This window comes from Taeniopygia guttata, chromosome 21, assembly GCF_048771995.1.
Source record: "Taeniopygia guttata chromosome 21, bTaeGut7.mat, whole genome shotgun sequence".
Classification (NCBI taxonomy): domain Eukaryota; kingdom Metazoa; phylum Chordata; class Aves; order Passeriformes; family Estrildidae; genus Taeniopygia; species Taeniopygia guttata.
In genome coordinates, this window is record NC_133046.1 from 5,020,061 (window position 1) to 5,035,521 (window position 15,461).

At 47.8% G+C, this 15,461-nt stretch overlaps 1 protein-coding gene and 1 long non-coding RNA gene across 4 annotated transcripts; one reads left to right on the forward strand and one right to left on the reverse strand.

The window, feature by feature from the left end:
* Positions 1–1,425: 1,425 nt before the first annotated feature.
* Positions 1,426–8,670, forward strand: SRM (spermidine synthase). The gene is made up of 8 exons (XM_030289186.4): positions 1,426–1,683; positions 1,820–1,940; positions 2,144–2,236; positions 3,779–3,932; positions 4,640–4,723; positions 5,037–5,182; positions 6,032–6,154; positions 6,709–8,670. Exons 1-8 carry the CDS (start codon positions 1,538–1,540, stop codon positions 6,724–6,726), a joined length of 885 nt encoding a protein of 294 aa, XP_030145046.1. The 5' UTR covers positions 1,426–1,537; the 3' UTR covers positions 6,727–8,670.
* LOC140680405 (uncharacterized) lies at positions 7,646–14,269 on the reverse strand. Of its 3 annotated transcripts, XR_012051657.1 has the most exons (3): positions 14,088–14,269; positions 13,514–13,612; positions 7,646–12,935 (listed from the first exon to the last, which is right to left on the reverse strand). It is a non-coding gene; the product is annotated as an uncharacterized lncRNA (long non-coding RNA). The 3 variants fall into 3 exon arrangements; XR_012051655.1 differs by having other exon boundaries at positions 13,541–14,269; XR_012051656.1 differs by having other exon boundaries at positions 13,514–14,269.
* Positions 14,270–15,461: the final 1,192 nt, after the last annotated feature.

The following is a 15,461-nucleotide window of genomic DNA, read 5'->3' on the forward strand; positions in this document are numbered from 1 at the left end:
TTTGCAGGGGCTGCCAATTCCTTCCTTGTCAGCTTTACCAGTTCTTGTTATTTCTTTAACTTGAAGAACAAGTAAGTGTTAGCAAAAGCCCCATTGGCCCAGGAGATATTAAAATCTCTGTGGTTTAAATCCTGTACTTTAAATTCCAAGGAAAGTGACATTTCAAGGATGATCCTAATTTTAGGCTTTTTCTGTTTTCCCTTTATGAATTGCAAAAGTTTTTAAAAATATCTTTAATGGAAGTGACTAGCAACTGCATACATGCTTTATTCACTTGGTTGTGCCTGTGAAGTTGTAGCAGTGGAGTTCCCTACTGTGAGGTTGTTTTACTCTTGTGCAGCAGTTGTTGGAGGTATTTGTGTAACCTAGTTGGAGAACTACTCTCGCTAGAACCTTGGTGCATTTCTCCTAAAGTCGGCTTCTCACAGAACACCACATTCTGTAAGGCCACGGAGCCCTCACCTGGGCCCACCAGCACTAGAACTGAATCTGTTTTTGCAATATCCACAGAATCGTAGGATGGGTGAAGTTGGTAGGCACCAAAGCAAATCATCTGGTGCAATCTCCCTGCCCAAGCAGGGTCATCTTGGAGCATGTGGCACAGGATGGTGCCCAGGTGGAATATGTCCGGTGAAAAAGTCTCCACACCCTCTATGGCAATCCATTCCTGTCCTTGGTCACCCACATAGGAAAGTTTTTCCTAATGTTCAGCTGGGACTTCATGTGCATCAGTTCTGCCTGTTGCCTTGTGTGCCAGTGCTTTGCACCACTAGGCAGAGCCTTAGTTGCCTCTTCTCGGCATTTTCCCTTTAGATATTTACCCATTAATGAGTGCCCTCTCACCCGTCTCTTCTCGAGGCTAAACAGGCCCAGCTGCCTCAGCCTTTATCCTTCAGAGATGCTCTCACCACCTGTCCTCTTGAAATCCAGCACAATGCACGCTCATTACGTCCAACCCTTAAAAATCAGACTTTTCGCTTTCCCGAAAATCGGTCGCGCGTGGTTCCGCCGGCGGCGCGGAGCCGTGGCGAGGGCTCGGAGCGGTCGGAGCGGAGGCTGTGGCGGCGCGGAGCCGTGCCGGGCGCTCAGAACGGAGGCTGTGGCGGGGCGGAGCCGCGCGGTGCGCTCGGAGCGCGGCTGTGGCGGGGCGGAGCCGTGCTGAGGGCTCGGTGCGCTCGCAGCGAGGCTGTGGCGGGGCGGAGCAGAGGCTGCCGAGGGCTCGGTGCGCTCAGAACGGAGGCTGTGGCGGGGCGGAGCCGTGCCGGGCGCTCGCAGCGAGGCTGTGGCGGGGCGGAGCCGCGCGGTGCGCTCGCAGCGCGGCTGTGGCGGCGCGGCTCGGGCGCGCCCTTCCCGCGGCGGCGGGGGCGGCCCCGCCCCGCCCGACGTGGCTCGGCCGTCACGGGCCCCGGGCCAATGGCGGCGCGCGCAGGCGGGGGCGGCGCGGGGCCCTGCGCGCGGCTCCCGCGCCGGTGGGGTCGGGCGGCGGCGGCGGCCGAGCGCAGGTGGCCCCGGGGCGGCCGCTCCGCTGCTGCGCGGGATGGAGCGCGGCGCGGCGGCGCTGATCCGCGAGGGCTGGTTCCGCGAGACGTGCCGGCTCTGGCCCGGCCAGGCCATGTCGCTGCAGGTGGAGGAGCTCCTGCACCACCAGCGCTCCCGCTACCAGGAGATCCTCGTCTTCCGCAGGTGCGGGAGGGCCGCCCGGGGCGGTGGGTGGATGGCGGGGCCGCTCAGCGCCATGCGGCGGGGCCTGGCGGCGCGGAGAGGGGGCGGGGAGCGCGGCCCCAGGCCGGCTCCAACCCCGCTTCCCCGCTCTGCCCAGCACCACGTACGGCAACGTCCTGGTCCTGGATGGGGTGATCCAGTGCACGGAGCGGGACGAGTTCTCCTACCAGGAAATGATCGCCAACCTGCCCCTCTGCAGCCACCCCGACCCCCGCAAGGTGAGCGCTGCCCGGCCCGCAGCTCGGCGTTCCCGCATTCCCCTGCGGGGCTGCCGGGGCCTGTCGCGGGCCGCCGGGGCCGGCTCCGGGGCCCCGCAGCTCCTCTGCGGGCCCGCGGGGATCTCACGCCGCTCTCCTCCGGCCGCACGGCCAAAGTTCCCCCGGGCCGGCCCCGCTGACAGTTCTGCCCTCTGCTCTGCCAGGTGCTGATCATCGGCGGCGGCGATGGGGGAGTGTTGCGGGAGGTGGTCAAACACCCGACCGTGGAGTCCGTGGTGCAGTGCGAAATCGATGAGGTGCGTTGGGCTTGCGGCTGCGGGCAGAGCCCCTCGGGGCGGGCGGGCAGCCCGGCAAAGCGAGCCCCGCAAAGCCAGCCCGGCAAAGCCAGCCCGGCAGAGCCAGCCCGGCAAAGCCAGCCCGGCAAAGCCAGCCCCGCAAAGCCAGCCCGGCTAAACCAGCCCCGCAAAGCGAGCCCGGCTTCGCATCGCCCGCGGGAGCTGCGCTTTCACCTGCTGGCCCTCGTCAGCACCGGGCGCGTTCGCTGCTGGTCCTGCTGGCGTGACAATGACAGCGCCGCCTCTCTTTGCCTTACAAGTCATCTACGTGGCAGCTGGCTGCCTCTTCCATGTGATTTCTTTCACACACACACACGATTCAGGCCCTTCCAGGCAGCCGTGGGCCAAGCACGGGATCTGGAGGGGTGCCCTGGCTTTGTGGAGGTGCTGCTTTTCCCTCTCCTTCGCTGCCAGAGTACTCCTGGCCCCTGGGAGAGGAGGATGGTTGCTTTGTTGAGCAGTCTCTTGCAACCAAAATCAGGAAATAAGCAGCAGGGATTTGCTTCTGTGATAGATGGGCCAGTTGCTTTAGAAATGGTCATAATTTTCTGTCTAGTACAACAAACTTGGAAGGGAGGAAGTCACTACCAATCAGAGTGTGTTGAGGCTTTGCCTTATTGATGCTGACTGTTAGGATGCCTAAGAATCAGCCTGTGCTTGGTAACCTGTCTGCTTACAGAGGCCTCTAAGTGAGAATCAGTGTTAGGATGTGGGCTGGTAACTCTTTTCAGACCACTGAAGTTTTCTCTTTTCCCAGTCTTCCTCTCAGCCAGTTTTATTTTACTTTACTCAGCCTGATATTTTACTTTCTCAGGAAGTTTTGCTCAGAGTAAAGCTCTATCAAGAACAGGAAATATGCTATATGAGATTGTGTGCTCTGTCTGCCAGCTAAGTAGGCAAATGTCCGTGGTTTTAACAAGCACTGCCTGACACCAGCATATTTTTTTGGTTTTGCCAGCTGTGAGAAGCTGCTAGTGTTCAGTACTTGCTTGGCCCAGGGCAGTGGCTGTCTAACAATTTTAGAGAGAAAATTTTATCTTACAGGGTGATTGATATAATGGCTGTAGTGCAAAGATGGGGATATTTCTCATCTTGCATTCAGAAACCTGCTGGCATGGTTTTACTTAGAAAGAAAAAGAAATTGATTTAGCTGAGGTCACCTATGCAAGTGATGTTCTTTAGGAAAAAGGAGCACAGAGCAATCTGACCTGTAATCATATTTGCTCAGTTCCTCAGGGAGATTTTGAAGCTCCAGGTTTTTGTTGAGTTTGGCATAGACAGACCAAGCATGTCACTGAACCCTGAGGCTGTAGGAAAAGGCTGAGAGTAGCTTGCTGGCTGAAGATGCTGGCAGCTTTTGTGGATTACACTGGCAAGTCAGACTCGAGCTGAAGGTAGGGAAGGAAATGACTCACGGTGCTGTTCTTCACTCACAACTGCACAGGAGCCTGAGAAGCAGCTTCTTGTAGGCCTCTGACCCACTTGTGCTCTCTTGTATTGCAGGATGTGATCCAGGTATCTAAAAAATACCTCCCAGGGATGGCAGTGGGGTATTCCAGTGCTAAGCTGACACTGCATGTGGGAGATGGTTTTGAGTTCATGAAACAAAATCAAGAAGCCTTTGATGTAATTATCACAGACTCGTCTGACCCCATGGGTAAGAATTCTAGCCATAAAAGGGCACTGTTTTCCACATACCTCTTCATACTTTTTATTCTGCCTACTTCTTGGAAGTTATGCCAGTCTGCTGAGGATCCTTTCAAGTGAAAAGACTGCTGCTGACTTGGTTCTTTTAGTAAGGAAAGGGAAGGATGGAAACCATAAAATTGTATTAGCAAGCCTTCAAGCCAGCTGTTACATTTCTCTCCTCTAAATTCAGCTCCAGCAACTATTTCTTCTGGCAGAGTTGTTCCCCAAGTCCAGCAATCCCACGAGGGATGCAGCACCGTGCTGGCAAGGGCAGCTTTGCAAACTGATAAAGCAGTGGCTCACACACTGTTGGTGCAGCCCCTGCCCTGGAGATAGCTGTGGTGAGGCTGCTGCATTTCTGAAGGGGGAAACTGAGGTAGAGAAGGACCAAATGTAGATGTGGTACCTTATTTTAGGAACCCATCAACAAGTCTGAGTCTTGCCTTCAGTCTTGCCCTAGTTAACACAGAGAGAGGCATCTCTAAAAGGAAATTTGGAGCAGGAGTTCTGCTTAAAAAATGTTCAGTGAAGCAAGAAGCAGCTGCTAAGGCTTTGTTTAATAGGGGACCTGGGCTTGCTATTTAGCAAAGCTAAAATTCTGACTGTTTTGCCCTGCTAGGTGCAGGCTGGGATTCACCTAGGCTCAAAACCTTTCTTTATTCACCGTTCTCCCAGGTCCTGCAGAAAGTTTGTTCAAAGAATCTTATTACCAGCTGATGAAGACAGCCCTGCGAGAAGATGGGATTCTCTGCTGCCAAGGTGAGGATGCTGTCCCTGGGCAGAGGCTGATGAGACCTTTACATACCAAGTGTGAGGCACAGAGGGGACTCTTCTTGGGGAGATGTGATGCAGGGAGTGAAACATGTCATCTCCAGGTAAAGCAGTGGTTTTGATCTATGTCAGCTCATTAATTATTGGACTGGGCTTAGCAAAACTGGCACAAGGGTCTTGTCTCATCTTTGCAACTACGTGAGCTGTACAGGTTGAGACTTGGAACCACTGTTAAGCTGGCACAGTTGTGTGCAGAGGAGAAGGGCAGCTCTCACCTTACTCCTTGACTCTCTCCCTGCAGGTGAGTGCCAGTGGCTGCACCTGGATCTCATTAAGGAGATGCGTCAGTTCTGCAAGTCTCTGTTCCCAGTTGTGGAATACGCCTATTGCACCATCCCCACGTATCCCAGCGGGCAGATTGGCTTCATGCTCTGCAGCAAGAACCCAGTGAGTAGCAGGCACCTCAGGTGCCCTTTTCCATTCCCTAGAACCTGCCTGAGGCTGTCCCTTGCAGAACCTGAGCTGTGGCACTGAGCTCTCCCAGCTGTGAGGCCTCAAGATTCTTGCTGGGGCCTGGCTCTGCCAGCCCAGAGCTGCAATGCAGCCTGCTCAGTGCTGAATGAAGTGCAGAATTGACAAGTTGCTTTAGAAATGCTCATAATTTTCTGTCTAGTACAATAAACTTGGAAGGGAGGAAGTCACTACCAATTTCCAGAGCATGTTGAGGTTTTGGTTTATTTGATGCTGACTGTTATAAAGGATGCAGCTTCTGAGAATCAACCTGTGACTGGTAATCTGCTCACAGAGGCCTCCAAGTGAGAGTTGGTGTCAGGATGTAGGCTGGTAATCTGAAGTTTACCACTGAAGTTTACTCTTCTCCCAGTCTGTTTCAGTGTGACTGTCAGATGGGTTTGGGGTTTGCTGCTGCAGCACACGACTAATCTGGGATGCTGGCAGCATGCACTGTGCCAAACTTAACACAAACATGGACTCTCCTTTGAAGAGAAATCCTTCAAAGGATGCTCAGGCACTCTCACAGCTTCATCTGGCACATGGCTCATGCAGTCCGACCTCATGCCCTGACATCTGTGCGTGAGTGCTGGTCACAGGAGTTACAGAGCATCAACCCCAGCCCTTGGTACTGGGGCTGCACAGAACCTTTGACCTCATGCTAGAACAGAAAATTATTTGTTTTCCTGTGAGTCATCTCAGTTCTGTGCCATGCATCAGGGTGCCTGTCTCACAGCCTCTGTCTCCTTCTCCAAATACTCAGAGCCACTGACGTTGTTTTTGCAGAACACAAATTTCAGGGAGCCTGTGCAGCAGCTCTCACAACAGCAAGTAGAGGAGAGGAGTCTGAAATACTACAACTCTGATATTCACCGGGCAGCATTCATTCTGCCAGAGTTTGCACGGAAGGTAAGGCAGACTGTGCCACAACACCTCCCTCGAGGATGTGGTAGGAGTGGGAGTAGACAGGACTGAGGATTTCTTGCAGTCCCAAGGACTTCTGTGGGCAAGTCAGAGCAGGACAGCATTTTGTATGACAGAGCAGAGTATGAGTCAGTCAGGGAAGACAAGAGTTCATTTTAGGAGCTGTTCTTTGGGCTGATGTGTTGGGCCTTGATGACAGATCACTCCTACTTCACCTACCAAAGCCAGGTCCAAGAGCCTTTCCAGTGTTTCCCACTGGAAAGCTCCAAAAGTCTTAGCTAAAATGTGCTTGTGGTTTCTAGCACAAACAAGAGGGTAAAGAAGGGATGCTCCAGCATAGTTTAATCTTGCTTCTCGAAGGATAGTCTGTATTCCACATTATTCCCTCAATATGCCCACTGGGCTGTAGCTGCAGTTTCCTTAGTGTGTGGTAGGGATGAAAGCAAATCCCATAGCTGTATTGCAGAGGTGGTGATTCATATTTCCACTGCAGAGCTGTGGCAGGTCCATCCTGACAGTCCATCTTTGTCTCTCTGCAGGCCCTGAGTGATGTGTGAGACCGAGACGCTGCTTCCTTCCTTCCAGCTGGACTCTGAGATCATCAGTGATGTGGCTGGGATCTTCTCAGCAGACTGCAGATTTGCTCTCCACTGTGTGGGATTGTTTAACCCTTGGCCAGCCAACATTCCCTCTGATGTGTTAAGGATGATGGGGCATAAGCCAGATAAGACTATTGAAAAGGTCCAGTGACTTATTGTGTGAAGTCAAAACTGTTCTTTCCAGTACTGGAAACGTAAGATGTCTTTTTCCTTTCTCTCCTCCCTGCACCCATTCTAAATTCTCCCATCCCAACCACACCCCACACCCCCAGCTGGCGTGATGTATTTAAAACTGACACATATTTCTGTCTGGTGGTCTGGGAAGAGTCCAGAGGGTCCCTGACTCAGCCTTAAGCACAGAGAGAGAGAAAGAGAGAGAGAGAGAGAGCTTTGTGCACAGTTGGCTCACTCTCTCCTCGTGGGAGCTCCCTGCTGCTGACACATTTTGACTGGTAACAGGTCTGAGCTTCTGCATCCCACTGCCCTCCTGTGACTCCTGCACAGCTGGAGAAGTCACAGTGCCAACTGTTGCCATTCACAATAGGTCTCCCTCCAACCCTGATGGAGTAGCAGTATTAAACACCAGCCAGGCATGCTGGCAGCAGTCTTGTGGCTTTTTTTTTTTTTTTTTTTTTTTTTTTTTTTTTTTGTTAAGGTTGTTAATTATTTTAATTGGTTAGAAACAGAAGTGCTGAGGTGCCAACAGGCTGACTGCTGTTCTTATCTCTGCCCTCAGAGAGGTTCCAAAGAATGTTTATCAATATGGTGACTGGCACTATATATATATTTAAAAAGCAAACCTTAGCTCCATTGCCTGATGTTCAGTACTGATGTTGGGGAGTCAGTTGTGCTGACAAATCTCTCATCTCAGTCATGCTGAGATGCCTCAGGTCTGGGTGTTTGCAAGTCCTTAGGAGGCATCATTATTTCCAATGCTGCCCCCAGATGCATAAGTTTTTTTCCATTGCACACTATAAGATGGATCTGCCTTCACCTCTTTACTTCTGTTCTGAAGATTCTGTAGCCCTGCAGCGTGGGAATCACCCTCCCAGCACAACCACTGTCACTCCCTTGCACTCAATTAAACACTTGGCTCGGGTTAAGGTGACATCAGTGTGGGGCAGTGTTCTCTGCGGGGAGTGGGGGAGAGAAGACAGAGATCTGAAGGTTTGCTGTGCTTCCAGGTGCACTCTCTAGTTGGTCTGGCTTCCTCTCACTTATCTTTAGGGATGACAAGTTATCATCAAAATTAAGCACTAAAGATCCTGTTGCATATTTTGTATTGTAGTGTAGCTGCCCAATAGCTCCTCCAGCTTCTGTCACCCTCTGTGCTGCAGTCTCAGTCCCTGCTGTCCAAGCTATTCTGCACTCCAAATGCCACCTCTGTTACAGTTTTCCAAGTGGTTTTCCAGCTGCCCATCTCCCTGCTGCTGTCAGGTAGTTCTGTCAGTCCTGGCCCCACTGAGCTGCCCCTCTTTTCCTCTGCAGGAAGGGTGCTGGCTCTGAGGGCTGAACCACTGAGCTGCAGCTGAGCGTGCAGGGGAAAGGCACTAGGTGGCATCAGGAAAAGACAAAAATGCTCCCTCTGAGAGGCTTGGAAAGAGAGAACTGGAAGAAGCAGACTTTAGCAAAGTTGGGGTTTAGCTTTGCCCTGATAGTGACCCTACAAACAGTGTAGGTGGTCCAGCCACTGTGTGCAAAGGATTTGTAGGGTCAGTACTCTCCTGCTTTCTCCTGTTTCTTATGGGACTTAGCACTTCTTTCCCAGTGTCTCCTCCTACCACCAGTATTGGTACAGTTTATTTGTGGTCACAAGGGTTTGCAAAGCATTGCTGAGCTGCAGAGCTGAGTCTAGATCTCTGTATTCTTGTGTTGGGAAGATAACACCTATTTTTCTCTTAATTGTCTGGGTGACTGTCTTCTTTCTCACACAAATAGTTTGGGTTAAAGAAGTATTTTCATTGTTCAAGTCCTGTGTTTTTATAAGGAGCAGATCAGGAATGGAGCCTACTTCTAGCTCCTTCTGTTTAAATTGCTGTGGGACCTGAACTCCACTTAGTCCTTTATCCTTGACAGAAAAGTGGCTCTGGCACTTTCCCCTAGAATGGGAATCAAGACCAGGATTTTAGTCCGGGAAAGCCTCAGAGCAGCAGCCAACTAATAACAAGTTCAAACCTCTCACCCATCCTTGGTGAGTACAACAATGCCCAGGAGGGAAAGAGCTTCCTCAAACCTGTTGTTGGACTCCACACAGCTGATTATTCCTTCTGGTTATTTGAGCTTTCTCCAAATGTGTGAGTTCAGTGAGTGGCCATTGATGAGAACAGAAGACCAGACTGTTTCCCATCCAAGTCACACAAATTCTGTCCACAAAGGTGATTCCAAGTCACCCCTCAGACAGTTCCAAACACTTCAGTGTGAGAAGGCAGAGATCAGTGCCTGAATCAAGCACTCCAATGGATGCAGCAGGAGAGGGAGCAGGGGCTTGTGCAGCTATAGCTGATTCCACCTGAGCAGCTGTGAGTTTCAGGACTTAAACATCACCCCTGTGCTGAGCACTGCCACAGCTCTATGTGCCCTGTGAGCTGCTGTGTGAAAAATGCCAATCACTTGGTTTTTAAAATTTTGAAAATTTAATAATAAAATGGTTATAAAAATAATAATACAATTTGAGTAATAAAGTTTAGAGTTAGGACAATTACAAGACAATAAAAAGCAAAGAATTACGGATGTCCGGATGCTGTCGGACACTAAGTCATGAAAAGCATACCTTGTGAACAAAGGAATCACCCTTAAAACAATGCACTTGTTGCATATTCATATATCCTTCATGGTTATGCATACATTCTATTTAAAACAAGAAACTCTGTCTGTTGTATGTCAACTGTTTCCTTTAATCCTCTGGCATCTTCGAGTCTGAGCAAGGCCTGAAGAAATTAGTTTCTTCTGAAAAGAAGCCATAAATTCCTCTCCTTTGGAAGATTTAGGTGTTCCTCAAAGTGAGTACCTCATTCCTAAAAAAAAAACAACTTCCCCCACATACATAGTCTCTATTTTAACATCATGTTGGAACCTAAAACTATATTTAACACACTACTTAAGAGAATTAATACAGCATAACTTTCTAACATTACACATATAATATCCATTGTAATATTTGCGAAAAGCCAATCAAAAAATACACATTTTTCACATGCTGGGATGGTGTTTGGCACCTGCAAGGCAGTTGTGTCTACAGATCCATCATCCCTTCCACAGATTCGTGTCTGAGCTGTCATGCTGCAGGATGTGCTGGCCCAGGGATGCTGGGGGTTGAAGAGATACTGGAAATTTGGGTAATGGTCAACAGGAGGAAACTGTAGGGTCTCATGTAGAACTGAGCACTGGCCACTTTTGCAGTGTCTCTAGGTGGGCAACTAAAATACTGACTTTTTCAGAGTTTCAGCTGCCTTTTGCCTAAGGCTAGTTAAGCAAGACTTCATAAGCAAAGAGCCACGTTGATGATGTTTGCCTAGACATGCTGCAGTCAGACATGCTGCAGCCGTGTTCCAGCATCTCATTCAGCCAGGAGTGTATGAACAGGGATAGGTTTGTCCCAGGTAACATAAAACTGAATGTCAGTCAGAGCAGGTGGAGACAAGCAAGGGAATGGAGCCTTTATCACATCCTAGCCCATGGGATGGGCTTTAGCACATCATTGTTTAAGTTGCTTGGCACCTTTTGAGCTGTGTCAAACTGCTCTGAGCTTTACTCGTTGAACTAACTCAATTTTTAGAAGCTCAGAAGAGAGTTTCAAAAAATTGAGAGGAAACCTCTTGCCTGTATCTCTTGAGTCCTTTCAGTCAATTAATGAGTGTCATATTCACCCAGAGCTAATCTCATTGAGGCCTGGCTGAATTACTGATGGAGCTTGGCTGGAGCAAGAGGCTGCTGAAGAACAACATTCATCAGAGCAGGAGTCTCAATAAGCAAGCAGTCAAAAAAGCATTAAAAAGTGCCACCAGCTTCAAGTAGAGGAAAGTTCTCTTGTTAAAATGATGGGGGAAGAAGAGGGAAGAGTGTGGACAACGCTCAGAAGAGCCAGACAAAATCTGTTAAAAAGTAAGATGAGAAATCAAACCAAGATAAATACCAAGGAGTCTGGGAAATGCTCTTTCCTAGTCATCTGTTGGATGGACTTTTCTGCTGTTAAAATATGCAAAAGATGGGGAACTGGAGCCAGGGAATTGCAGTTACAGCACAGTGATGTGTGAAGCTAATTGCGTGTTAAGAACAAAATTATGTATATGATACTCCTGAATGTGTTTTGCCTCCTTAAGCTGTGGGAGAGGAGAAACCAGAGCCCCACACTATCTGCAATTCCTGATGAAGGCTCTCCCAGCCAAGCAGTGCCTTCTCTGGTGCTCACAGTCTCACAGGCCCATGTGTTAACACCCCTGCTGAGCTCTCAGAATTCCCACAATTCACACGAGATGAGGCTTGAGGTTTGCTCTTGTCTTTAATATTTTCTGTAAGAAGATAACCACCACCAAAACACACATCAGATACTCCAAAGGATTTTCCTGGTATAGAATTGTGCAAGCAAGGTGCTCTCCTGTGCTGATTCAGTTGTTACAATGGCAAGTTCCAGCCTCGTTGGGCAGCCTGATGGAGCCTGGGCTGTTCAAGGGGGCTCTGGGAGCTCCAGGGATTCCAAACTGGACACGAGAGAAGCTCCTGAAGCCTGGAGCAACACGACTCACACATGCACTAAGTTATAGTGCATGTATACAGAATGACAAACCCTTTTCATGTCATTCTGAGGAGTTTTAAAGGGTGAAAAAACTAAAAAAGATAAAGCTTTTACAGAATCCCTTAAATACATGATACTTTCTTAACTGATACAGAACATTTAAACAAACCTACAGAAGCTTTCATGTGCACCAAAAGCAGCTGCTGCTGCAGGAAACCAGCTTTGCTTTAAGGCCTCCCACTCACAAGTTCCTTGCACTTTTTGTTCACAGAGAGGAGAAGTCACACAAATCCTGATTTTTTTTCCTTTCTTCAAAACTGATGACAAGAAGAGAAACCAACTATTAACTTTCACTTGCTTTACTTACTGTTTTTACTTACACATCACTTTCAGATCCCCATCCACACTCAGAATGATTCACACCTTTAAGCACAAAGCCTCCAGGCAATGCCTTTTCTTTTAAGATTTCATTAAAGAATACCCTTTTTCAAAGCCTGACTCCAGATTTGCAACTCAGTTTCATTTCAAAGCTCTTTCCCTTCATAAACTGTGTTTCTCCAAAGCTTCCAAATCGTGTTAAGGTTTGAAATCATCACAAGGAAGATCTGAAAAATGCCTTTCCATTTCCTTTCCTCCTCCCTCAAGGTACATCTGACAGAAGGTGTTAGTACTACTTCCAGAGAAGTTTGCCTCACGTAGCCTGTAATAGCTACAACAAAATACACCTTCCTTGAAGTATTTCAGCACTTACTGAGCAATTCTTTATTTCAGTACTTCTGAGCCAGGGCCTGCAGGTCCTCCTGCAGCAGCAGCTCCCTGCTGGAGAGGACACTGTCATTGACTGTGAAATGCCTCATCTCCCTAAAACCCTCCACAACAACAGAGCTGAGGGTGCTGAACAACTCACTCAGCTTGGCCAGATCCCCATTAGTCCTGGCAAAGGAAAATACAAGTGCCATGCCTGCAAATCCATCACTACAGCTCTTAATCCCTGCTGTCAGAATGGCCAGGAATTCAGGATGAAGGATTTGACAGCAACTGGGCATCATATTTTATTTTATTCCCCATGTATTTAAAAACTTCTAAATCTTCCTGTCAAAGAAATCTCATCCAAGTTCACTACTCAGCACACAAACTGAAGGTGAAAAAGGCCATCCCTCAACAGAGATAAAGAAATCTTCCTGACCTCAATAAAGTTCAAACTGGACAGAGGATGAAATGCAAACCAACTAAAATAAAAAATAAAACAAAGGACTTACCAAATATGTTTGATTAATGTGACCAAAACACACAGAAATTCATTTACAAGCTGAATAGGGAGAAGTTTCCTGTTCTCCTGGGATTGATTCTTCTCTTCTCTCTTGTTTCCTAATTTGTCAGCTATAGAGTATGGAGTAAGGAAATAATTTTATTTATCACCTTGCTCTCCAGAAACCTGAAAAACAAAATAAAACAAAATGAAAAGAAAAGAAAAATCAAAAAGAAAGCCATGTTTGGAAGGCAGATCCTCACCACCAGCTGGTCCATCTCCTACAGGGGACCATATTCTACTGCACTTTTGGTGCACTTGCCTGGACCTGTCAGGCCACCCTATGTATGCAGAAGAGATTTTTTGTGAGGGAGAGGCAAGGGGAGGAGAAATAATGTTCTGGACAGCTCAAATCCATCACTGTGCCACCTCCTGTGCAGCAGGTCCTGTGGCAGCATGGGAACTGGGGTTGCTTGACATTTAAAAGGTAAAGACACCAGCACAAGGTGTCATTTTGATTTTTCAAGGAAATTATTTCCAAATCACAAAGCCCTCCCACCATCACCTCTCCTACCACAACCTGAAAGCATTTTGATTCTGCTTTCAAAAACACAAGGGACACCTCAGAGTTCAGCAAGTTCTGCCAGGGCAGCCCTTGGTGCCCCTGTCTCCATGTCTGTCACCTTTGCTTTCATCCTCAGCCACACAATTCTTCTCCTGTGGACAGGAAAATGTTCTCATTTCTCCTGTACTTCCCTGGTTACCTTTTCTCCAAGCTGTGCAGGACCCACCTGAGGAGGCTGTGATCCTCTGTCAGCTCTGGTGGTATGGGCAGCACTTTGTAATATCTCCAGAATACAACTCTGCAACAGAAAATGCAACTTGTTCTTTCACAGCCAAGATCTAATCATCTAACTTAAAATGAGCAATGTGGCTGGTATCTGATCAGCTTCCAGGTAAAATGAACAGCACCTGTTCTCAGCAGCTCCAGAGAAGGAAAGACATTCTCCCTTCAAAGCTTCATACCACATATTTTTTACCAACAAATATGTGCCACACTTGGTACAAGCTTCCAAAATAATAATAAAAAAAAGTTCTTCCAAAGCTATAAAAAGCCAATGTGGCTCATGAGCAAATTGAGACATGAATCCTTGGAAGTGTCACAAAAGTGTCACTGGATGTGCCTTTCTGAAGGATCTGGAAATAGGAGACCCTTCCATGATTAATCTGTTCCTCACAGTTGCCCCCCTCACCCTTTTCCTCTCCTTGTTCCCAGATTAAAGAAGTTCATCTCCCCTCCAATCTGACGTGCCACACACCCCTCACCACCTTGGTCACCTTGCATAGGATTTTCCAGGTTTTTGTCACAGGTATGTCCCAGGAGAGAGGTTGGACATTTACCAGGACATATCAAAAATTCAAAGGCGCCTGGGACAATGACAATTCCCAGCTGGGAGACACAAAGCTGTGGGGTATTTGCTATTTAAAGCAGGTGATTAATGCTAACAGGGATATTGGGATTCCCTGTGTCACCTCATCCCGTGGAAGGGCAAAGCAGAATATATACTGATCTGGTCAAAAAGTGTCTCACCATGACAGGAATGAAAACAACAATAAAATACCTTTATCAGAAATTATGATAGTGCAAATATCCCAGGCAGAGGAGAACATGGCATTTGTCTTTTAGATTCTTGGAAAAAAAAGAACAAGCTAAGCTCCTGGAAAGATTTAATAGTGTTTCTATCTCCACCCTGATATTTTTTATCAGAACATGCGAAATGTTTAATGCGAATTCTCCTTGGGTGTGCCATTGCTTTTATGGACTTTTTATTGCTTATAAACCAAATCACGTCACTGCTGGTACTTTCTCTGACCCTTTAGTTAAAATGTTACCCCAAGGACAATCACATCTTTGTGTGCTCAGTGTTTGCTGAGCACTCCAGGATCCTTGGATTTGTGTGGGGTGGGAGCAGAGGCCCATGCAGGAGTGAGCCCAATCCCATCAACACTTTCTGCAATCATTTTGCATTTTTTTCCAGAAAAAGTATTGGAATTTTCTCAAAAAAAAAAAGAGCTTAATTTGAAATTAGCAAGTACTTCTGTTTCCTAGGTGGGGGCAGATCAGAATTTCACTGATGTTAAACAAAAAGACAAAAAGAAGGGTGACTGAGCACTGGAATGGGCTGCTCAGAGAAGCTCTGGATTCTCCATCCTTGGAGACATCCAAAAATCATCTGGAAACAGTTCTGGACACTCAGGGCCCAGGGAGATAAAACTGCAGGACCCCCAGTGTCCATTTAAACCTCAATGACTCCAGGATTCTGTGAAGAAATGGGTTTCAGCCTTCATATTTTTGTACATTTGAAAGGAAGAAAGTTTTTTCTGCTGTTAAAACAACTTCTTTTCCTGTTTGCCTCAAATGCTGTCTGGATTTATCCCTTTATGGAAAATTAAAATAAATACATAAATAGATAAATAAATAAAGGTGGAGGGGAGGAAAGAAGGTTAACAAACATTCTGATATACAGGAAGAATATAGGCAGAGTAGGACATGATAATTGCCAGATGGGTTGGAAGCCAGTGGTTAATGGGAATAAAAGCAGTTAAACACAACATTTCTGGGTAGAAGGGATGCAGGGTAGGAATCTGAAAGAGGTGATGGGGTTGGCATTTTAATAGGATCTAAAGCTGGTTGTCTGAGAACACTGGTGG